This window comes from Psittacula echo (assembly GCF_963264785.1).
Source record: "Psittacula echo genome assembly, chromosome: 29".
Lineage (NCBI taxonomy): Eukaryota > Metazoa > Chordata > Aves > Psittaciformes > Psittacidae > Psittacula > Psittacula echo.
The window spans coordinates 987707-1012596 of NC_137764.1; the positions used below are offsets into that span (position 1 = coordinate 987707).

Genomic DNA, 24890 nt, shown 5'->3' on the forward strand with positions numbered 1-24890 from the left:
GACAGCATTGGGGTGCATGGAGGGGCACAGAGCATTGGGGTGCATGGGGGGGCACTGACAGCATTGGGGTGCATGGGGGGGCACAGAGCATTGGGGTCCATGGGGGGGGCACAGAGCATTGGGGTGCATGGGGGGCACAGAGCATTGGGGTGCATGGGGGGCACTGACAGCATTGGGGTCCATGGGGGGGGCACAGAGCATTGGGGTGCATGGGGGGCACTGACAGCATTGGGGTGCATGGGGGGGCACAGAGCATTGGAGTGCATGGGGGGCACAGAGCATTGGGGTGCATGGGGGGCACTGACAGCATTGGGGTGCATGGGGGGCACAGAGCATTGGGGTGCATGGGGGGCACTGACAGCATTGGGGTGCATGTGGGGGGTGACAGCGCTATGGGGGGGGGTGCAGCAGCGCCACTGCCCCCCCCCTTCACATCCTTGCCCCCCCCCAGCCTGGAGGGATGCTCGGTGCCCCTGGACCACTCCGTGCAGCTCCGTCCCCTCCCGCACGGGGGCGCTGCTGAGGACGACGGCGCCCATTGCCTCTATGGGGTGCGGGGGGCGCCGGGGGGGGCCGGGGGCCTCCTCCTCCTGTCCCCGCTGGCCCCAAGCGGCGCCTTGGGCTGCGCCCCGCCCCTGCGCGGGGTCCTCTCCATCACCCGCAGCTTCGGGCCCCCCCCGGAGCCCCCCCCCACCAGGAGGAAGAGGAGGAAGAGGAAGAAGGAGGCGATGGAGGAGACCCCCGAGGGGCGCCCCCCGCTGGGCAGGAGGGGGAAGCACAAGGGGGAGGCAATGGGGTGACCCCCGTGGCCCCATTGCCCCCTTACCCCCATTGCCTCATAGCCCCCGTGGCCCCATTGCCCCCCTTACCCCCATTGCCCCATAGCCCCCATTGTTCCCCCCCCCCCCCTTTTGAAGCCATTCCATGGATAAAGCCCATTTTATTATGGATCGGGATCGGGGCTCACTTGGGGGTCTGCAGGAAGGGCTCGTGCAGGACATCAAAGAGGCGCTTGGCCTATGGGGGGCACATGGGGGGGGGCCATGAGGGGACAATGGGGGGCACCGTGTGTGTCCCCCCCACACCCCATAGCCCCCATCTCACCTTTTGGGGCCCCACACCGGGACAAAGGGATAAATCCTCCTTGGTGGCGGCCGCCAGGGCTGCGAGTGACTGGGGAGGGGACATGGGGGGGGGTCAGGGCCGTGCCCCCAGCCCCACTGTGCCCCATAGCCGGGGGGGGCAGGACTCACCCCAAAGGTGCTGAGCAGGCTCAGGGCGTCCGTCTTGTTCACTGCTCTGATGCTGGTCAAGCAGTCGCTCATCTGGGGGGCAACAGGACCCACACATAGGGGGTGAGGGGACCCCCACGTTAGGGTCAATGGGATCCCCACATTGGGGTCAATGGGATCCCCACATTAGGGTCAATGTGATCCCCACAATGGGACCCCCACGTTAGGGTCAATGGGATCCCCACATTGGGGTCAATGGGATCCCCACAATGGGACCCCCACGTTGGGGTCAATGAGATCCCCACATTAGGGTCAATGGGATCCCCACAATGGGACCCCCACATTGGGGTCAATGGGATCCCTACATTGGGGTCAATGGGATCCCCACAATGGGACCCACACATTAGGGTCAATGGGATACCCACATTGGGGTCAATGGGATCCCCACAATGGGACCCACACATTAGGGTCAATGGGATACCCACATTGGGGTCAATGGGATCCCCACAATGGGACCCCCACGTTAGGGTCAATGGGATCCCCACATTGGGGTCAATGGGATCCCCACAATGGGACCCCCATGTTAGGGTCAATGGGATCCCCACAATGGGACCCCCAGGTTAGGGTCAATGGGATCCCCACATTGGGGTCAATGGGATCCCCACAATGGGACCCCCACGTTAGGGTCAATGGGATCCCCACAATGGGACCCCCAGGTTAGGGTCAATGGGATCCCCACATTGGGGTCAATGGGATCCCCACAATGGGACCCCCACGTTAGGGTCAATGGGATCCCCACATTAGGGTCAATGGGACCCCCACAATGGGGGCAATGGCATCAATGGGAACCCCACATTGGGGTCAATGGGATTCCCCCCGGGATCAATGGGACTCTCCATTGGGATCAATGGGAACCCCACTGGGATCAATGGGATAAATGGGACCCCCACTTGGGGTCAAGGGGATCAATGGGAGCCCCAATTGGGATCAATGGGAGCCCCATTGGGATCAATGGGAGCTGCATGGGGATCAATGGGAGCCTCACTGGGATCAATGGGAATCTCATTGGGATCAATGGGTACCTCATTGGGATCAATGGGAGCCCCATGGGGATCAATGGGAACCTCATTGGGATCAATGGGAGCCCCATGGGGATCAATGGGAGCCTCACTGGGATCAATGGGAGCCCCATGGGGATCAATGGGAACCTCATTGGGATCAATGGGAGCCCCATGGGGATCAATGGGAGCCTCACTGGGATCAATGGGAGCCCCATGGGGATCAATGGGAGCCCCGGTCTCACCCTGGGCAGGAAGCCCTGGTCCAGGCGCTCCCGCAGCAGATCCGGGGGCTTCTGCTCAAAGGCTTTGTAGGTCTCCAGGTACCGGGCGGCCTCCTCGGGGCTGGGGGCACAGAGGGGGTGCCCCATAGCGGACAATGGGGTGCCCCATAGGTGACAATGGGGTGCCCCATAGGTGACAATGGGGTCCCCCCCATAGGTGACAATGGGGTCCCCCATAGGTGACAATGGGGTGCCCCGTAGGTGACAGTGGGGTGCCCATGGGTGACAGTGGGATCCCCCATAGGTGACAATGGGGTGCCCATGGGTGAAAATGAGGTCCCCCATAGGTGACAATGGGGTCCCCCCCATAGGTGACAATGGTGTCCCCCATAGGTGACAATGGGGTCCCCCCCATAGGTGACAATGGGGTGCCCATGGGTGACAATGGGGTGCCCCATGGGTGACAATGGGGTGCCTATGGGTGACAATGGGGTCCCCCATAGGTGACAATGGCGTCCCCCCCATAGGTGACAATGGGGTCCCCCATAGGTGACAATGGGGTCCCCCCCATAGGTGACAGTGGGGTACCCCCCATAGGTGACAATGGGGTGCCCCCCATAGGTGACAGTGGGGTCCCCCCCATAGGTGACAGTGGGGTTCCCCATAGGTGACAATGGGGTACCCCCCATAGGTGACAATGGGGTGCCCCCCATAGGTGACAGTGGGGTGCCCCCCATAGGTGACAGTGGGGTACCCCCCATAGGTGACAGTGGGGTTCCCCATAGGTGACAATGGGGTACCCCCCATAGGTGACAATGGGGTGCCCCCCATAGGTGACAGTGGGGTTCCCCATAGGTGACAGTGGGGTTCCCCGTAGGTGACAATGGGGTGCCCCCCATAGGTGACAGTGGGGTTCCCCATAGGTGACAATGGGGTCCCCCCCATAGGTGACAGTGGGGTTCCCCATAGGTGACAGTGGGGTTCCCCATAGGTGACAATGGGGTCCCCCCCATAGGTGACAGTGGGGTGCCCATAGGTGACAATGGGGTCCCCCCCATAGGTGACAGTGGGGTGCCCATAGGTGACAATGGGGTCCCCCCCATAGGTGACAATGGGGTGCCCATAGGTGACAATGGGGTCCCCCCCATAGGTGACAGTGGGGTGCCCATAGGTGACAATGGGGTCCCCCCCATAGGTGACAGTGAGGTGCCCATAGGTGACAATGGGGTCCCCCCCATAGGTGACAATGGGGTGCCCCCCATAGGTGACAATGGGGTCCCCCCCATAGGTGACAGTGAGGTGCCCATAGGTGACAATGGGGTCCCCCCCATAGGTGACAATGGGGTGCCCCCCATAGGTGACAATGGGGTGCCCCCCGTTACCTCCAGGCCAGCAGGAGGGTGCAGTCGCTCAGGACACAAATCTTGGCCAGGTCCTTCAGTGCCCGCTGGGGATCCTTCTGTGGCCATAGAGAGGGATGGGAGACATGGGATAAGGGATACAGGGATAGGGGATACAGGGATAAGAGATACAGGGATAGGGGATACAGGGATGAGGGGTACATGGAATAAAGGATACAGGGATGAGGGGTACATGGAATAAAGGATACAGGGATGAGGGATACAGGGATAAGGGGTACAGGGATGAGGGGTACATGAGGTAAAGGATACTGGGATAAGAGATGTATGGGATAAGGGGTACAGGAATAAGGGATACAGGCATAAGGGATGTGTGGGATAACGGATACATGGGATAAGGGATACATGGGATAATAATGCATGGGATAAGGAATGCGTGGGAGAAGAGATACATGGGATAAGGGGTACATGGGATAATGGATCCAGGGATAAGGGGTACATGGGATAAGCGGTACATGGGATAATGGATACATGGATTAGGGGTACATGGGATAAGGGGTACATGGGATAATGGATCCAGGGATAAGGGGTACAGGGATAATGGATACATGGGATAAGGGGTACATGGATAATGGATCCAGGGATAATGGGTACAGGGATAAGGGGTACATGGGATAATGAATACAGGGATAATGGTTACAGGGATAAGGGGTACATAGGATAATGGATCCAGGGATAATGGGTACAGGGGATGCTGGGATCCAGGGATAATGGGTACAGGGATAATGGGTACATGGGATAATGGGTACAGGGATAATGGGTACAGGGATAAGGGGTACATGGATAATGGATACAGGGATAATGGATACAGGGATAATGGGTACAGGGATAATGGGTACAAGGATAATGGGTACAGGGATAAGGGGTACATGGGTAAGGGGTACACGGATAATGGATACAGGGATAATGGATCCAGGGATAATGGGTACAGGGATAAGGGGTACATGGGTAAGGGGTACACGGATAATGGGTACAGGGATAATGGGTACAGGGATAATGGGTACAGGGATAATGGATCCAGGGATAATGGGTACAGGGATAAGGGGTACATGGATAATGGATCCAGGGATAAGGGGTACAGGGATAATGGGTACATGGGATAATGGGTACATGGGATAACGGATCCAGGGATAAGGGGTACAGGGATAATGGGTAAAGGGATAATGGGTACATGGGATAATGGGTACAGGGATAATGGATCCAGGGATAAGGGGTACAGGGATAATGGGTACATGGGATAATGGGTACATGGATAATGGATCCAGGGATAAGGGGTACAGGGATAATGGGTACATGGGATAATGGGTACATGGATAATGGGTACATGGCATAATGGGTACATGGATAATGGGTACATGGATAATGGGTACATGGCATAATGGGTACATGGATAATGGGTACATGGATAATGGATCCAGGGATAATGGGTACATGGATAATGGGTACATGGGATAATGGGTACATGGATAATGGGTACATGGCATAATGGGTACATGGATAATGGGTACATGGCATAATGGGTACATGGCATAATGGGTACATGGATAATGGGTACATGGCATAATGGGTACATGGATAATGGGTACATGGGATAATGGGTACATGGGATAATGGGTACATGGATAATGGGTACATGGCATAATGGGTACATGGATAATGGGTACATGGCATAATGGGTACATGGATAATGGGTACATGGATAATGGATCCAGGGATAATGGGTACATGGATAATGGGTACATGGGATAATGGGTACAGGCGACGCTGGGATCCAGGGATGCGGGATCCCCGGAGGAGGGCTCTCGGGCTCTCACCACGTCCACCTGCAGCAGCAGCACCCGCAGCACAAAGCCCCGGCCCAGCTCCCGCAGGCGCTGGTGGATGTAATCGGGGTGAAGGTGGTGGTAGCGCAGGCTGCGGCACCCAGAGACACCCATTGGCACCCATTGATACCCACTGACACCCACTGGTACCCAGTGATACCCACTGGCACCCATTGGTACCCATTGATCCCCACTGGCACCCACTGGTACCCAGTGATACCCACTGGCACCCACTGGTACCCAGTGATACCCACTGGCACCCATTGGTACCCATTGATCCCCACTGGCACCCACTGGTACCCAGTGATACCCACTGGCACCCATTGGTACCCATTGGCACCCATTGATCCCCACTGGCACCCACTGGTACCCAGTGATACCCACTGGCACCCATTGGTACCCATTGACACCCACTGATACCCACTGACACCCACTGATACCCATTGATACCCACTGGCACCCATTGGTACCCATTGACACCCACTGATACCCACTGACACCCACTGATACCCAGTGTTACCCACTGGCACCCATTGGTACCCATTGGCACCCATTGATCCCCACTGACACCCACTGATACCCATTGATCCCCACTGGCACCCATTGGTACCCATTGGCACCCATTGATCCCCACTGACACCCACTGATACCCACTGGCACCCATTGGTACCCATTGGCACCCATTGATCCCCACTGACACCCACTGATACCCATTGATACCCACTGGCACCCATTGGTACCCATTGGCACCCATTGATCCCCACTGACACCCACTGATACCCAGTGATACCCACTGGCACCCATTGGTACCCATTGACACCCACTGATACCCATTGATACCCACTGGCACCCATTGGTACCCATTGACACCCATTGATACCCACTGATACCCATTGATACCCACTGGCACCCATTGGTACCCACTGACACCCATTGATACCCACTGACACCCACTGATACCCATTGATACCCACTGGCACCCATTGGTACCCATTGACACCCATTGATACCCACTGATACCCATTGATACCCACTGGCACCCATTGGTACCCACTGACACCCATTGATCCCGACTGACACCCACTGATACCCATTGATACCCACTGGCACCCATTGGTACCCACTGACACCCACTGATACCCACTGACACCCACTGATACCCAGTGATACCCACTGGCACCCATTGGTACCCATTGGCACCCATTGATCCCCACTGACACCCACTGATACCCAGTGATACCCACTGGCACCCATTGGTACCCATTGGCACCCATTGATCCCCACTGACACCCACTGATACCCAGTGATACCCACTGGCACCCATTGGTACCCATTGGCACCCATTGATCCCCACTGACACCCACTGATACCCAGTGATACCCACTAGCACCCATTGGTACCCATTGGCACCCATTGATCCCCACTGACACCCACTGATACCCACTGATACCCACTGGCACCCATTGGCACCCATTGATCCCCACTGACACCCACTGATACCCACTGGCACCCATTGGTACCCATTGACACCCACTGATACCCACTGACACCCACTGATACCCACTGGCACCCATTGGCACCCATTGATCCCCACTGACACCCACTGATACCCACTGATACCCATTGGTACCCATTGATACCCACTGACACCCACTGACACCCACTGATACCCATTGATACCCACTGGCACCCATTGGTACCCATTGGCACCCATTGATCCCCACTGACACCCACTGATACCCAGTGATACCCACTGGCACCCATTGGTACCCATTGACACCCACTGATACCCATTGATACCCACTGGCACCCATTGGTACCCATTGACACCCATTGATACCCACTGATACCCATTGATACCCACTGGCACCCATTGATCCCGACTGACACCCACTGATACCCATTGATACCCACTGGCACCCATTGGTACCCACTGACACCCATTGATACCCACTGACATCCACTGATACCCACTGGCACCCATTGGTACCCATTGACACCCATTGATACCCACTGACACCCACTGATACCCAGTGATACCCACTGGCACCCATTGGTACCCATTGGCACCCATTGATACCCACTGACACCCACTGATACCCATTGATACCCACTGGCACCCATTGGTACCCATTGACACCCATTGATACCCACTGACACCCACTGATACCCATTGATACCCACTGGCACCCATTGGTACCCATTGACACCCACTGATACCCACTGACATCCACTGATACCCATTGATACCCACTGGCACCCATTGGTACCCATTGACACCCATTGACATCCATTGATACCCACTGACTCCCATTGACACCCATGGGACACACATTGACACCCACTGACACCCATGGGATACCCATGGACACCCATTGACACCCACTGACCCCCATGACACACCCATTGACATCCATAGGACACCCATTGACGCCCATTGACACCCATTGACACCCACTGACACCCATGGCACAACCATGGCACACCCATTGACACCCATAGGACACCCATTGGACACCCACTGACACCGATGGGACACCCATTGACACCCATGGGATACCCATTGACACCCATGGGACACCTATTGACACTGATGGGATATCCATTGACACCCATGAGATACCCATTGACACCCATGGGACACCCATGGCACACCCATTGACACCCACTGACCCCCATGGCACACCCACTGACCCCCATAGGACACTCATTGACACCCATGGGACACCCATTGACACCCACTGACCCCCATGGCACACCCACTGACCCCCATAGGACACCCATTGACACCCATAGGACACCCATTGACACCCATAGGATGCCCATTGACACCCACTGACCCCCATGGCACACCCACTGACCCCCATAGGACACCCATTGACACCCATGGGACACCCATTGACACCCACTGACCCCCATGGCACACCCACTGACCCCCATAGGACACCCATTGACACCCATAGGACACCCATTGACACCCATAGGACACCCATTGACACCCACTGACCCCATGCCCGCGTCACCTGAGGAAGAGGGCGCAGGAGCTCTGCCCCAGGACGTAGTCGGCGACGACGTCCCCGTATTCCCATGGAACATTCCGGATGAAGCGCAGCACCGGGTTCCCGCGCTGGGGGGGGGGGGGGGGGGGCAGTGGTTGGGGGTCCCCAAGTGCCCCCCTTGCCCCACAGCAGCAAGGACAGGACCCCCCCCCGGCACCGGGCTCGTCCCCATGGGCTTAAGGGAGGGATCCTGGCCCCAGCCAATGGGAGGAGGCGGCTGGGGGGATTTCAGCCAATGGGAGGAAAAGTCTGGAGGACGCCAGCCAATGGGAGAGGATGCTCTGGGGGGACCCCATATCCCAGCCAGTGGGAGAGCAGCTCTAGGTAGATCCCAGTCAATGGGAGGGGGAACTGTGGAGGCTCCCAGCCAATGGGAGGGAGGTCACGAGGATCCAGCCAATGGGAGGGCAGCTCTGGAAGCTCCCAGCCAATGGGAAGACAGCTCTGTGTAGATCCCAGCCAATGGAAGCGCAGCTGCACCAGCTCCCAGCCAACGGGAGGGCAGCTCTGTGTAGATCCCAGCCAATGGGAGGGCAGCTCTAGGCAGATCCCAGCCAATGAGAAGGCAGCTCTGTGTAGATCCCAGCGAATGGGAGGGCAGGGCTGGGTAGATCCCAGCCAATGAGAGGGCAGCTCTGTGTAGATCCTAGCCAATGAGAAGGCAGCTCTGTGTAGATTCCAGCCAATGGGAGGGCAGCTGCAGGGGCTCTCAGCCAATGGGAGGGTATCTTGGGAGCTCCCAGGCAGTGGGAGGGCATCTTGGGAGCTCCCAGCCAATGGGAGGGCAGCTGCAGGGGCTCCCAGCCAATAAGAAGGCAGCTCTGTGTAGATCCCAGCCAATGGGAGGGCAGCTGCAGGGGCTCCCAGCCAATGAGAAGGCAGCTCTGTGTAGATCCCAGCCAATGGGAGGGCAGCTGCAGGGGCTCCCAGCCAATCGGAGGGCAGCTCTGGGGCTCACCTGCCGCGGGCTCACCACGATGCTGCTGCTCCGCGGCCGGGGGGGGGCAGCCCCAGGGATCCCCCCCCCCGGTGCTGCCCCCCCTGGGGCCGGATCCTGCTCCGGTTCCTGCTCCTTGGGATCCGGTGGCTCCGGTGGGACCTGATGGAGGGAGGGTCAGCGCCGGACACCCCCCACGATCCCCATTATCCTTTGATCCCCATTATCCCATTTATCCCTCGCTCCTGGTATCCCATTATCCTGGTATCCCCATTATCCCTCTCTCCTGGTATCCCAGTATCCTGCTTTCCCTACCATCCCATTATCCCTCTCTCTTGCTCTCCTGGTATCCACTATCCTGGTATCCCCATTATCACGCTCTCCTGGTATTTCCACTATCCTGGTATCCCCATTATCACACTATCCTGGTATTCCCACTATCCTGGTATTCCCACTATCCTGGTATTCCCATTATCACACTGTCCTGGTATTCCCACTATCCTGGTATTCCCACTATCCTGGTATTCCCATTATCACACTATCCTGGTATTCCCACTATCCTGGTATTCCCACTATCCTGGTATTCCCATTATCACGCTCTCCTGGTATTCCCACTATCCTGGTATCCCCATTATCACACTATCCTGGTATTCCCACTATCCTGGTATTCCCACTATCCTGGTATTCCCATTATCACACTGTCCTGGTATTCCCACTATCCTGGTATCCCCATTATCACACTGTTCTGGTATTCCCACTATCCTGGTATCCCCATTATCACACTGTCCTGGTATTCCCACTATCCTGGTATTCCCATTATCACACTGTCCTGGTATTCCCACTATCCTGGTATCCTCATTATCTCGTTATCCCACTCCGTTCGTTCTCCCATTATCCTTCTCTCCTGGTGTCCTGCTCTCTTGGCATCCCAGTATCCCTCTCTTTCGCTCTCCTGGGATCCACTGTCCTGGCACCCCTTTATCCCCCTCCCCATTCCCATTATCCCTCCCTCCCGCTCCCCAGCATCCTCCTATCCCGGTACACGGCCACAACCCCTACGTTTTCCAGTCCCATCCCAATGATTCCGGGACCCCCGGTTCCCCCCCCCCCGGGTTCCAATCCCGGTTTTCCCTCCTGGATCCGCCTCTTCCCGGGTCTCCATTGCCCCTGGCTCTTGGGGCTCGGCCCCCCCAACCCCGTGTCCCGGTACCGGGGGCTCGCCGGGACCCTCCTTCCGCAACGGGGCCGCGTCCTCGGCCGCCGCCATCGCGTCGCGGACGGAGCACAGCGATTGGCTACGGCGCTGCCAAGACCCGCGCTGATTGGCTGGGTTGAAGCACGGGGACACCCCGTCCCCGGCGCGCTTTTCCCGCCACGGGGGCGGGAGTAAAGCAGGGGCGGGACGCAGCGATCGGCTGCGGCGCTGTCAATCAGCGGGCGCGAGCGCTGTGATTGGCTGGGCTGAAGCGCGGGGAAACGCCCCCTCCGTGGCGCGCTTTGGCCGCATGGGCAACAGGGGCGCGCTGGAGGCACAAGAAGGGACACAAGGACCCCCCCCCCCCACCCCGGCCGTCACCCCCTCCCTATCGCGATAGCTGCGACAGGGACACACCAGCTCACCCCCACGTACCCCAAAGCCTGGGGAAAGAGCCCCCAAAGTGGGGGGGGACCCCCCCAAATCCCTGCAGTGGGGGGGGGGGGGGGTCAGATTTGAGGCGGGGGGGCCACTGTTGGGGTTCAATCAGCTCTTTATGGACGAGGCGACACCTCGGTGACACTGTCCTACACACCGGCACAATGGGATGGAGCACAAGGGAACGTGACACACGGAGGGGGGGGCCCACATGGGCTGCCCCCCCCCCCCGAACCCCCCAACTCCCATAAAGGGGGGGGGGACCCCCCCAAACCGGCTGCTCCACAACCCCCCCCCCTTTCCCCTCCATGGGGTGCCCCATAGGGGGCTGGTAAAAACCGAGCATGGGGGGGGGGGGTTTAATCCTTCTTCTTGTCCTCTGGAGGTTTGGGGGTCCCCGGCGGGGGGGGCAGCGCTGTGGGGGGAGTGCTGGGGTGGGGGGGCGGGGGGGTGACCGTGTCCTCCCCGCTGAGGCCGAATTCGTTGACGCGGGTCAGGTCCACGCGGTAGATCCAGCGCTGGTACAGGTAAATGAAGAACACCACGTCTGGGGGGGGAAAGGGGTCAGCGGGTAAAGTGGGGACCCCCTGCACCCCATAAAGGAGCAGGAGGGACCCCCAGGACCCCATAAAGGAACAGGAGGGACCCCCAGGACCCCATAAAGGAACAGGAGGGACCCTCCAGGACCCCATAAAGGAACAGGAGGGACCCCCCTGCACCCCATAAAGGAACAGGAGGGACCCCCAGGACCCCATAAAGGAACAGGAGGGACCCCCCTGCACCCCATAAAGGAACAGGAGGAACCCTCCAGGACCCCATAAAGGAGCAGGAGGGACCCCCCTGCACCCCATAAAGGAACAGGAGGGACCCCCCAGGACCCCATAAAGGAACAGGAGGGACCCCCCTGCACCCCATAAAGGAGCAGGAGGGACCCCCCAGGACCCCATAAAGGAGCAGGAGGGACCCCCCTGCACCCCATAAAGGAACAGGAGGGACCCCCCAGGACCCCATAAAGGAACAGGAGGGACCCCCAGGACTCCATAAAAGAACAGGAGGGACCCTCCAGGACCCCATAAAGGAACAGGAGGGACCCCCCTGCACCCCATAAAGGAACAGGAGGGACCCCCAGGACCCCATAAAGGAGCAGGAGGGACCCCCCTGCACCCCATAAAAGAACAGGAGGGACCCCCAGGATCCCATAAAGGAACAGGAGGGACCCCATAGGCAGCCTTTAGGACCCCCCCTTGCCCCCCCCTGCCCGTACCATCCCGCAGGCAGCCTATCCTGTACATCATGGGCATCTTGATGACGAAGGCGAAGAGGTCGTCGATGAAGGTGTTGAGCGCTTTGTAGGTGAGCATCCTCCAGGGCAGATGCGCCACCGACTTCAGCTTGTAGTTAATGAAGAGCTGGGGGGTCATGGTGATGAATCCTATGGGAATAAAGGGGGGGGGGGGGGGGGGGTTATGTGTGAGCCTCCATCCCAACGTCCCGGAGCGGCATTCCCGGGATGCGGCACTCACCGAAGGTGAGGAGGAAGCCGTAGAGCATGCTGAGCACCCAGGAGTACCAGCCCTTGTGCTCCAGGTAGAGCAGGCTGTAGACGGCGTAACAGCCCAGCAGCGGGAAGAGGATCCAGGAGAGGTACCGGAATGCCATCTGGGAATGGGGAGATGGGATCAGTGGGGAGGGGCTGCAGCTCCACTGTGGAGCTTAACCCTATGGGAATGGGATGCAGCTCCGGTGTAGAGCTTAATCCAATGGGAATGGGATGCAGCACCAGTGTGGAGATTAACCCTATGGGAATGGGATGCAGCTCCCATGTGGAGCTTAACCCTATGGGAATGGGATGCAGCACTGGTGTGGAGCTTAATCCAATGGGAATGGGCTGCAGCACCAGTGTGGAGCTTAATCCAGTGGGAATGGGATGCAGCTCCTGTGTGGAGCTTAATCCCATGGGAATGGGCTGGAGAACCAGGGTGGAGCTTAACCCTATGGGAATGGGATGCAGCTCCGATGTAGAGCTTAATCCAATGGGAATGGGATGCAGCACTGGTGTGGAGCTTAATCCAATGGGAATGGGATGCAGCTCCGGTGTAGAGCTTAACCCTATGGGAATGGGATGCAGCACCAGTGTGGAGATTAATCCTATGGGAATGGGATGCAGCACTGGTGTGGAGCTTAATCCAATGGGAATGGGATGCAGCTCGGGTGGGGAGCTTAACCCTATGGGAATGGGCTGCAGCACCGGTGTGGAGCTTAATCCAATGGGAATGGGATGCAGCTCCCATGTGGAGCTTAATCCAATGGGAATGGGTTAGAGCACTGGTGTGGAGCTTAATCCTATGGGAATGGGATGCAGCTCCCGTGTGGAGCTTAATCCCATGGGAATGGGATGCAGCACTGGTGTGGAGCTTAATCCAATGGGAATGGGCTGCAGCTCCCATGTGGAGCTTAATCCCATGGGAATGGGATGCAGCTCCCGTGTGCAGCTTAACCCTATGGGAATGGGATGCAGCTCCCGTGTGGAGCTTAACCCTACGGGAATGGGATGCAGCTCCCGTGTGCAGCTTAACCCTATGGGAATGGGATGCAGCTCCCGTGTGCAGCTTAACCCTATGGGAATGGGATGCAGCTCTGGTGTGGAGCTTAATCCAATGGGAATGGGATGCAGCACTGGTGTGGAGCTTAATCCAATGGGAATGGGATGCAGCACCGGTGTGGAGCTTAATCCCATGGGAATGGGATGCAGCTCCCGTGTGGAGCTTAATCCCATGGGAATGGGATGCAGCACCAGTGTGGAGGTACCTTAATCCCATGGGAATGGGCTGCAGCACCGGTCTGGAGGTTAATCCCATGGGAACGGGCTGCAGCACCAGTGTGGAGGTACCTTAATCCCATGGGAATGGGCTGCAGCACCAGTGTGGAGGTACCTTAATCCCATGGGAATGGGCTGCAGCACCAGTGTGGAGGTACCTTAATCCCATGGGAACGGGCTGCAGCACCAGTGTGGAGGTACCTTAATCCCATGGGAATGGGCTGCAGCACCAGTGTGGAGGTACCTTAATCCCATGGGAATGGGCTGCAGCACCAGTGTGGAGGTACCTTAATCCCATGGGAATGGGCTGGAGCACCGGTCTGGAGGTTAATCCCATGGGAACGGGCTGCAGCACCAGTGTGGAGGTACCTTAATCCCATGGGAATGGGCTGCAGCACCGGTCTGGAGGTTAATCCCATGGGAACGGGCTGCAGCACCGGTGTGGAGGTACCTTAATCCCATGGGAACGGGCTGCAGCACCGGTCTGGAGGTTAATCCCATGGGAATGGGCTGCAGCACCAGTGTGGAGGTACCTTAATCCCATGGGAATGGGCTGCAGCACCGGTCTGGAGGTTAATCCCATGGGAACGGGCTGCAGCACCGGTGTGGAGGGAGCTCAATCCCATGGGAAGAGGCCGCAGCCCCAGTGTGGATCCTCCCCGGCTCCCATCCCTCCTCCCGCCCGCATCCCCTGGGAAGGCAGCGCCCGGCCCCCGCTCACATCATCGTAGACCTTGGTGGAGGACTCGACGTAGGTGGATTTGTCCTTGAAGGTGACGCGCGGCAGCAGCCCGGCCACTTTGTTCTCCCGGTCGAGCTTCCAAAGGGGGGGCCGGAAAAAGAGGGAAGAGCGTGGAGCCGGGATGCCGGGAAACCCGGCGGAGGTGGCGGGATGGGGCAGGGCCTTACCCGCACGTCCATGACCTTGGTGATCTTCCAGAGGTCGATGAGGAGGCCGATGAAGACGCTGGCTTGCACCACGAAGTTGCTCTCGTTGTCCAGGATGTAGAGCAGCACCACCAGCGACTGGAAGACGCCGAAGAAGACGGAGCGCACCGAGAGGCCCTCCAGCGACTGCCGGCTGTTCCAGAACTGGATGTCTGCGGGAATGGGGCCTTGGAGCAAGCGGATACCGGCAGCGGGATGGAAAACACCCGCCCCATCCCAGCAAGGATCCATAAAGGAGCAGGAGGGACCCCCCTGGATCCATAAAGGAGCAGAAGGGACCTCCCTGGATCCATAAAGGAGCAGGACGGACCCCTCTGGATCCATAAAGGAACAGGAGGAACCCCCCTGGATCCATAAAGAAGCAGGAGGGAAACCCCTGGACCCCATAAAGGAGCAGGAGGGACACCCCTGGATCCATAAAGGAGCAGGAGGGACCCCCCTGCACCCCTTAAAGGAACAGGAGGGACCCCCCTGCACCCCATAAAGGAACAGGAGGGACCCCCAGGACCCCATAAAGGAGCAAGAGGGACCCCCCTGCACCCCATAAAGGAGCAGGAGGGACCCCCCAGGACCCCATAAAGGAACAGGAGGGACCCCCCAGGACCCCATAAAGGAACAGGAGGGACCCCCCAGGACCCCATAAAGGAACAGGAGGGAGCCCCCAGGACCCCATAAAGGAGCAGGAGGGACCCCCCAGGACCCCATAAAGGAACAGGAGGGACCCCCCAGGACCCCATAAAGGAACAGGAGGGACCCCCCAGGACCCCATAAAGGAACAGGAGGGACCCCCCAGGACCCCATAAAGGAACAGGAGGGACCCCCAGGACCCCATAAAGGAACAGGAGGGACCCCCCAGGACCCCATAAAGGAACAGGAGGGACCCTCCTGCACCCCATAAAGGAGCAGGAGGGACCCCCCTGCACCCCATAAAGGAACAGGAGGGACCCCCCTGCACCCCATAAAGGAGCAGGAGGGACCCCCCAGGACCTCATAAAGGAGCAGGAGGGACCCCCCAGGACCCCATGAAGGAACAGGAAGGACCCCCAGGACCCCATAAAGGAACAGGAGGGACCCCCAGGACCCCATAAAGGAACAGGAGGGACCCCCAGGACCCCATAAAGGAACAGGAGGGACCCCCCAGGACCCCATAAAGGAGCAGGAGGGACCCCCCTGCACCCCATAAAGGAACAGGAGGGACCCTCCTGCACCCCATAAAGGAGCAGGAGGGACCCCCCTGCACCCCATAAAGGAGCAGAAGGGACCCCCCAGGACCCCATAAAGGAACAGGAGGGAGCCCCCTGGATCCATAAAGGAACAGGAGGGACCCCCCTGGATCCATAAAGGAACAGGAGGGACCCCCAGGACCTCATAAAGGAACAGGAGGGACCCCCCTGCACCCCATAAAGGAGGAGAAGGGACCCCCAGGACCCCATAAAGGAGCAGGAGGGACCCCCAGGACCCCATAAAGGAGCAGGAGGGACCCCCCAGGACCCCATAAAGGAACAGGAGGGACCCCCAGGACCCCATAAAGGAGCAGGAGGGACCCCCCAGGACCCCATAAAGGAGCAGGAGGGACCCCCCTGCACCCCATAAAGGAGCAGGAGGGACCCCCCAGGACCCCATAAAGGAGCAGGAGGGACCCCCAGGACCCCATAAAGGAGCAGGAGGGACCCCCAGGACCCCATAAAGGAGCAGGAGGGACCCCCCTGCACCCCATAAAGGAGGAGAAGGGACCCCCAGGACCCCATAAAGGAGCAGGAGGGACCCCCCTGCACCCCATAAAGGAGCAGGAGGGACCCCCCTGCACCCCATAAAGGAGCAGGAGGGACCCCCCAGGACCCCATAAAGGAGCAGGAGGGACCCCCAGGACCCCATAAAGGAGCAGGAGGGACCCCCAGGACCCCATAAAGGAACAGGAGGGACCCCCAGGACCCCATAAAGGAGCAGGAGGGACCCCCCTGCACCCCATAAAGGAGCAGGAGGGACCCCCAGGACCCCATAAAGGAACAGGAGGGACCCCCCTGCACCCCATAAAGGAACAGGAGGGACCCTCCTGCACCCCATAAAGGAGCAGGAGGGACCCCCAGGACCCCATAAAGGAACAGGAGGGACCCCCCAGGACCCCCCAGGGACCCTCCAGGAGCCCATAGGGACCCTCCAGGACCCCATAAGCAGCAGGAAGGACCCCCAGGATCCTCCTCTTTCTGTCTCTCGCAGCGCTCACCGTTCTTGAAGGCCAGGAACTCGAAGATGCTGTGCACGATGGAGACGATGATGGTCAGCGCCAGCAAGTAGGGGTTGGTCTCCAGAAGAGCCACCTGCAACAGGCACCAGGACCCTCTCCATCACCATCCCAAGGCTCCATCCCCCCTCTCCATCTCCATCCCAACGCTCCACCTCTATCCCAACGCCCCATCCCACTTCTCCACCTCCATCCCAAAGCTCTATCCCAAGGCTCTACCTCCATCCCAAGGCTCCATCCCACCTCTCCACCTCCATCCCAAGGCTCCACCTCCATCCCAAGGCTCCATCCCACCTCTCCATCTCCCTCCCAAGGCTCCATTCCCCCCCCAGCAGAGATGGGACAAGGCTCACTCCTTGTCCTCACCACGGGACAGCCGCTGGGCGCTTCCTCACCTTCACCGAGTCCTGCTCCTCATCCGACTGCTCGTAGAGGTCCTCTCCCAGGAAATTCCATGGGGATTTGGTGCTCTGGGCAGCGTAGAGCTGCCAGCGCCACAGGGAGAGGGGGCAGAAGGAGAGGCGGAAGGGCAGGCGCTGCAGGGACTCGTTGATGGGGAAATAATCCTTCTGCAGGTTCCAGTAGTCATTGAAGTAGAGGATGGGGTAATAATCCCCGCTGATGGCATCGAACTTCACATCTGGAGCAGGGCGGGATGCGAGGATGACGCGAGCCCCATTCCCATGGGAATGGGGCCCCCAGGAGAGGGGGCAGCCCCTGGGAGCCAGCCTCAAACAGGGGAGCCTTACACTGGTCCAGAGGAGGGGGCACGCTGCCCTTCACCCAGGGCGTGTGGTCATCCACCATGTTGATGGTCAGGTTGGGGTGCCAGTGCGAGATCACCTCCACAGGACCATAGTCCTCAGCTCTCTGAGGGGAGAAGGCCCAAAGCATCAGCAGCAGCATCGTAACATCATCATCACCACCATCACCATCATAACATCACCACCGTCACCACCGTCATCATTCTAACAGCATCGTTATCATCATCATCGTATCACCATCATCATCACCACCATCACCATCATAACATCACCACCGTCACCACCATCATCATTCTAACAGCACCGTTATCATCATCATCGTATCACCATCATCATCACCACCATCACCATCATAACATCACCACCGTCACCACCATCATCATTCTAACAGCACCGTTATCATTATCATCATCATCGTATCACCATCATCATCACCACCATCACCATCATAACATCACCACCGTCACCACCATCATCATTCTAACAGCACCGTTATCATCATCATCATCATCGTATCACCATCATCATCACCACCATCACCATCATAACATCACCACCATCATCATCCTAACAGCTCAGTTATCACCATTATCATCATCGTATCACCATCATAACATCACCACCATCATCATCCTAGCAGCTCCGTTATCACCATTACCATCATCACCACCATTACCATCATAACATCACCACCATCACCACCATCATCATGCGAACAGCACCATTATCATCATGCTCATCATGGTATCACCATCACTATCATAACCTCACCACCGTCATCATCCTGACAGTTCTGTTATCACTATCATCATCATTGTATCGCCATCACTATTGCCACCATTACCGTCATAACATCACCCCCATCATCACCATTATCATACCAGGACCATCACCCCCATCATCATAACATCACCATTATCAGCATCATCGTATCACCATTATCATCACCATCATCATAACATCACCATCACCACCACAACCATCGTAACATCACCATCACCACCGTAACCATCGTAACATCACCATCACCACCACAACCATCGTAACATCACCATCACCACCACAACCATCGTAACATCACCATCACCACCACAACCATCGTAACATCACCATCACCACCACAACCATCGTAACATCACCATCACCACCACAACCATCGTAACATCACCATCACCACCGTAACCATCGTAACATCACCATCACCACCACAACCATCGTAACATCACCATCACCACCACAACCATCGTAACATCACCATCACCACCACAACCATCGTAACATCACCATCACCACCACAACCATCCTAACATCACCATCACCACCATTCCACCACCACCATCACAATACCACCACCACCACCATCATCACCATCATCATAACATCACTACCATCACCACCATCACATCAGCACTGTCACCACTATTACCGTCATCATCACCATCACCACCACCATCGCTGTTATCCCTCAAGCTCATCCAGCCCAGAGTCATCCCCCCAGGATGGACCCACAAACAGCAGGAGGGACCCCCAGGACCCCATAAAGGAGCAGGAGGGACCCCCATGCACCCCATAAAGGAACAGGAGGGACCCCCAGGACCCCATAAAGGAGCAGGAGGGACCCCCATGCATCCCATAAAGGAACAGGAGGGACCCCCAGGACCCCATAAAGGAGCAGGAGGGACCCCCAGGACCCCATAAAGGAACAGGAGGGACCCCCAGGACCCCATAAAGGAACAGGAGGGACCCCCATGCATCCCATAAAGGAACAGGAGGGACCCCCAGGATCCCATAAAGGAACAGGAGGGACCCCCAGGATCCCATAAAGGAACAGGAGGGACCCCCAGGACCCCATAAAGGAACAGGAGGGCCCCTGAGGAGCAGAAGGCACCCAAAGGAGCCGCTTGTACCTTGATCATCTCTGGGTCTGCCTCTGTCTCCCCTGTCAGGAGGTTCTTGGTCTTCTGGAAGCGCCGCCGCTTGTACTTGTTGATCACTGGAAGAGAAGGGAACTCCTTGGGATGGTTTCCATGGGGAATTGCTTCCAGCTCCACACGAGGCAGGGAAGGAGCTCTAAGGAGCTCCATTGCCCCCAAGCGCTCCTCCCGGGGCTTCCCATGGGATAGGGGCCACGGGAACGGAGCTCCCGGCTCCCCCTTTTCCATACTTCGGGAAGTGTGGACGGTGGCGAGGCGCCGGTAGAGGCTCTTCTGCCGCGGGTCGGGGTGGAAGCCGCTCTTGGTGAAGTAGACGTGGACGTAGATGGAGCCGTTCTGCTGCACGCTCTGAAAGCACAGCCGGGGCACGGAGGGATGCGAAGGGGCCGGGATGCGCTCCGCCTCCTTCCCAACCCATTCCTGCAGCCGGGAATGGCGTTTGGAGCGCTCCAACGCCACGGCGGGGGGCTCAGCACCACCCACAGTGGGTCAGAGGCCTGCTAGCGGGGACGGATGGGACCCACCTGGGAGATGTCCACCTCCCCATAGTGCTCGTAGCAGCCGTCGGCGTTGTCGCCGCTGGTCCAGTCCCCATAGACCAGGTCCCTCTTCTGCCAGAAGAGGGCCGAGCTCACGTTGAAGTCCGTGAAGTGCTCGTGCTCCGAGATGTAGACGTAAAGATCCTGCAGGGAAAGAGCCGGGAGCAAGGAGCGCTCGTGCTCCATAGGCCCCACGCTCTGCATCCCGCCCCATCGCAGCCTCCGGATGGGATCCATCCGGCTCCAGGGGAGCTGGCTCTTACCATCAAGGTGTCCTTAGGGAAGAGGTTCCTGCTGGGCGCCCGCGGCGTCCCCCCCGTGCTGCTCTGCTCCTGCGGCGCGGGGCCCCTCCGGAACCAGCTGCTGATGGCCCAGATGATGAAGATCCTATGGGAAGAGCGGGAGAGGTTGCTCCAAAGGGGTCGGATTGCAGCGGGAATGTGCCCCCGTCCCATGGCAAACGGGAGCTGCACCAGCCCTGGGCATGGTAGGAGCAGGGAAAAGCCTGGAGGAGCTCCGGGGTATCCCAGAGGAAGCTCCAAAGGGGTGGCCATGGCAGTGTTGGCAGGGGACAGGGACATCAGGAAGCACATCCCAAGGGATGGGGCGTCTCCAGCTTTGTTTTCCTCCTTGGGCCTCCTGCAGCAGCCAAGCACGAGCAGCGCAGTATTCCCAGAGCTTCCAGAGGCATGGATAAGGGGGGGACGGGATAACGGAGGGGATTGAGAGCTCCGCATCGGATGGAGCTTTGGATGGGACAAACTTGCCCTTGGAGGAACGGGATGGATGGAGGGATGAGAAGGAAGGATTGGATGGATGGATGGTGGGAAGCAGGAGATGGATCCAAAGAGGATCCAGGAAGGAACCGGGCTATGGGCACGGCAGGACCGGGTCTATGGCCCCGGTACTGGGCTATGGGCACGGCAGGACCGGGTCTATGGCCCCGGTACCGGATACGGGCACGGCAGCACCGGGTCTATGGCCCCGGTACCGGATATGGGCACAGCAGGACCGGGTATATGGCCCCGGTACCGGATACGGGCACGGCAGGACCGGGTCTATGGCCCCGGTACCGGATACGGGCACAGTAGGACCGGGTCTATGGCCCCGGTACCGGGCTATGGGCACGGCAGGACCGGGTCTATGGCCCCGGTACCAGGCTATGGGCACGGCAGGGACGGGTCTATGGCCCCGGTACTGGATACGGTCAGGGCAAGACCGGGTCTATGGCCCCGGTACCGGGCTATGGGCACAGCAGGACCGGGTCTATGACCCCGGTACCGGATACGGGCACGGCAGGACCGGGTCTATGGCCCCGGTACCGGATATGGGCACGGCAGGACCGGGTCTATGGCCCCGGTACCGGATATGGGCACGGCAGGACCGGGTCTATGGCCCCGGTACCAGGCTATGGGCATGGCAGGACCGGGTCTATGGCCCCGGTACTGGATACGGGCACAGCGGGACTGGGTCTATGGCCCCGGTACCGGGCTATGGGCACGGCAGGACCGGCCAGGCCTCACCTGAAGAGCACCCCCTTGATGACCTGCCAGGCGTTGGGCGCCGCTTGCTGCCGCTGCGTCTCGGCCGCCGCCGCCTCGCCGGCGCTCCCGTTGCTGCTGACCTGTGGAAGGGGCACAGGGACCGGTCAGAGCTCCGGGACCGCCCCGGTTCCCCATAGCCCCGCAGCGATTCCTGCCCGTACCTGCCCCGGGCCCGGCGCCGCCGCCGACGCCGCCTCAGTGCCCGGCGCCGCCATCTTGTTGCGCCGCTGCTTCCCCCCCCGCCCCTTCCCTGCCCCGCCGAGATCTCGCGAGAGCAGCGGCCGGCGCCACGCCCAATCGGGTGCGCGGCGCGGTGACGTCACGGCGGGCGGCAGCCAATGGCGGCGCTGCCCGCCAGGGGATTTCCAGCTGAGGGGAGCGGACCCCGGGAACATGGCGCAGGCAGGAGGTGAGGGGAGAGGCGGGAGCGGGGCCGGGATGCGGGGAACGGGGCCGGCATTGAGGGGGACACCGGGGGCTCCTATCGGGAGGCACCCCGGGACCCCCGGTTCACGCCGTGGGGGTTGTTGTGGGCCGGGACCCCGGGTGCCTGCGCTGGGGCCGGAGGGTGTCAAGGGCCGGGACCCCCTGGTCCTGCGGCCTGCGTGGAGCCTGGTGCTGGGCATTGCCTTGGCTCTAATGGGGGGAAGCTGGGGAGGCCCTGATCCCGGCTGAGCCATGGGGGATGCTCCCGTGTATCCATGGGGGATGTTCCCGTGTATCCATAGGGGATGTTCCCGTGTATCCATAGGGGATGTTCCCGTGTATCCATGGGGGATGTTCCCGTGTATCCATGGGGGATGTTCCCGTGTGTCCATGGGGGATGTTCCCGTGTGTCCATGGGGGATGTTCCCGTGTATCCATAGGGGATGTTCCCTTGTATCCATGGGGGATGTTCCCGTGTATCCATGGGGGATGTTCCCGTGTATCCATAGGGGATGTTCCCGTGTATCCGTAGGGGATGTTCCCGTGTATCCATAGGGGATGTTCCCGTGTATCCATAGGGGATGTTCCCGTGTATCCATGGGGGATGTTCCCGTGTATCCATAGGGGATGTTCCCGTGTGTCCATGGGGGATGTTCCCGTGTATCCATGGGGGATGTTCCCGTGTATCCATAGGGGATGTTCCCGTGTATCCATGGGGGATGTTCCCGTGTATCCATGGGGGATGTTCCCGTGTATCCGTAGGGGATGTTCCCGTGTATCCATGGGGGATGTTCCCGTGTATCCATAGGGGATGTTCCCGTGTATCCATGGGGGATGTTCCCGTGTATCCGTAGGGGATGTTCCCGTGTATCCATGGGGGATGTTCCCGTGTATCCATGGGGGATGTTCCCGTGTATCCATGGGGGATGTTCCCGTGTATCCGTAGGGGATGTTCCCGTGTATCCGTAGGGGATGTTCCCGTGTATCCATGGGGGATGTTCACGTGTATCCATATGGAATATATGCATGTATCCATGGGGGATGTTCCCGTGTATCCATGGGGGATGTTCCCGTGTATCCGTAGGGGATGTTCCCATGTAGCCATGGGGGATGTTCCCGTGTATCCATGGGGGATGTTCCCGTGTATCCATAGGGGATGTTCCCGTGTATCCATAGGGGATGTTCCCGTGTATCCATGGGGGATGTTCCCGTGTATCCATAGGGGATGTTCCCGTGTATCCATGGGGGATGTTCCCGTGTATCCGTAGGGGATGTTCCCGTGTATCCATAGGGGATGCTCCCGTGTATCCATGGGGGATGTTCCCGTGTATCCGTAGGGGATGTTCCCGTGTATCCATGGGGGATGTTCCCTTGTATCCATGGGGGATGTTCCCGTGTATCCATAGGGGATGCTCCCGTGTATCCATGGGGGATGTTCCCGTGTATCCGTAGGGGATGTTCCCGTGTATCCATGGGGGATGTTCCCGTGTATCCGTAGGGGATGTTCCTGTGTATCCATAGGGAATGTTCCCATGTATTCATATGGAATATATACATGTATCCATGGGGGATGTTGCCCTGTGTCCATAGGGGATGTTCCCGCGTATCCATATGGAATATATACATGTACCTATGGGGGATGTTCCCGTGTATCCATAGGACATGTTCTCATGTATCCATGTGGAATATATACGTGTATCCATGGGGGATGTTCCCATGTATCCATAGAACATGTTCCCACGTACCCATATGGAATATATACGTATATATGTTGTATATATATGCATCGGGGGGGATGTTCCTGAGTGTCCATAGGGGATGTTCCTGTGTATCCATAGGGGATGTTCCCGTTTATCCGTAGGGGTGTTTCTGTGTTTCCATAGGAGATGTTGCCGTGTATCTGTAGGGGATACATGCATGTATCCATGGGGGATGTTCCCGTGTATCCATGGGGACTTCCTTATGTATCCATAAGAGATATATACGTGTATCCATAGGACATGTTACTGTGTATCCAGAGGGCATATATGCATGTATCCATAGGGGATGTTCCCGTGTATCCGTGGGGGATGTTCCTATGTACCCATGCGGGACATTCCCATGTATCCATGGGGTGACATTCCCGCGTGTCCATGGGGTGACATTCCCGCGTGTCCATGGGGTGACATTCCCGCGTGTCCATGGGGTGACATTCCCGCGTGTCCATGGGGTGACATTCCCATGTTCCTGTAGGAGCTGCCCTGCCGGATCCCGGCCTGGCCATGGCGCACGCTGCTCCCGTCCCTGGTAAG

At 58.6% G+C, this 24890-nt stretch overlaps 3 protein-coding genes across 15 annotated transcripts in view; 1 reads left to right on the forward strand and 2 right to left on the reverse strand.

The window, feature by feature from the left end:
* PPP1R13L (protein phosphatase 1 regulatory subunit 13 like) overlaps positions 1–11706 on the reverse strand; it is a gene marked incomplete at its 5' end in the record, with an annotated part of 26019 nt that extends 14313 nt beyond the window's left edge. The window contains 8 exons of one of the 2 annotated variants that reach the window (XM_080636092.1): positions 1105–1173; positions 1254–1325; positions 2536–2635; positions 3897–3973; positions 5747–5846; positions 8779–8882; positions 9773–9913; positions 10962–11312. In XM_080636092.1, the coding sequence (XP_080492218.1) occupies positions 1105–1173; positions 1254–1325; positions 2536–2635; positions 3897–3973; positions 5747–5846; positions 8779–8882; positions 9773–9913; positions 10962–11018 (720 nt within the window). Of the gene's footprint in view, positions 1–1104; positions 1174–1253; positions 1326–2535; positions 2636–3896; positions 3974–5746; positions 5847–8778; positions 8883–9772; positions 9914–10961; positions 11313–11381 lie in introns of those variants that run through there. The other variant, XM_080636091.1, reaches the window with a different exon arrangement.
* CLPTM1 (CLPTM1 regulator of GABA type A receptor forward trafficking) lies at positions 11592–22418 on the reverse strand. Of its 2 annotated transcripts, none has more exons than XM_080636095.1 (14): positions 22335–22418; positions 22153–22253; positions 20893–21016; positions 20615–20773; positions 20321–20438; positions 20064–20149; positions 18142–18262; positions 17788–18032; positions 17375–17468; positions 15112–15302; positions 14924–15019; positions 12908–13043; positions 12649–12816; positions 11592–11931 (listed from the first exon to the last, which is right to left on the reverse strand). In XM_080636095.1, exons 1-14 carry the CDS (start codon positions 22386–22388, stop codon positions 11744–11746), a joined length of 1881 nt encoding a protein of 626 aa, XP_080492221.1. In that variant the 5' UTR covers positions 22389–22418; the 3' UTR covers positions 11592–11743. The 2 variants fall into 2 exon arrangements, with proteins under 2 accessions (XP_080492221.1, XP_080492220.1); XM_080636094.1 differs by having other exon boundaries at positions 20321–20510.
* A 71-nt stretch (positions 22419–22489) lies between these two features.
* CLASRP (CLK4 associating serine/arginine rich protein) overlaps positions 22490–24890 on the forward strand; it is a 30184-nt gene continuing 27783 nt past the window's right edge. For 5 of the 11 annotated variants that reach the window (XR_013958592.1, XR_013958593.1, XR_013958594.1 and 2 more), the window contains exons 1-2: positions 22497–22582; positions 24832–24885. The gene's annotated coding sequence lies outside the window, so the exon portion shown is untranslated. Of the gene's footprint in view, positions 22583–24831; positions 24886–24890 lie in introns of all 11 variants that reach the window. The other 6 variants (XR_013958591.1, XM_080635979.1, XM_080635980.1 and 3 more) reach the window with 3 other exon arrangements.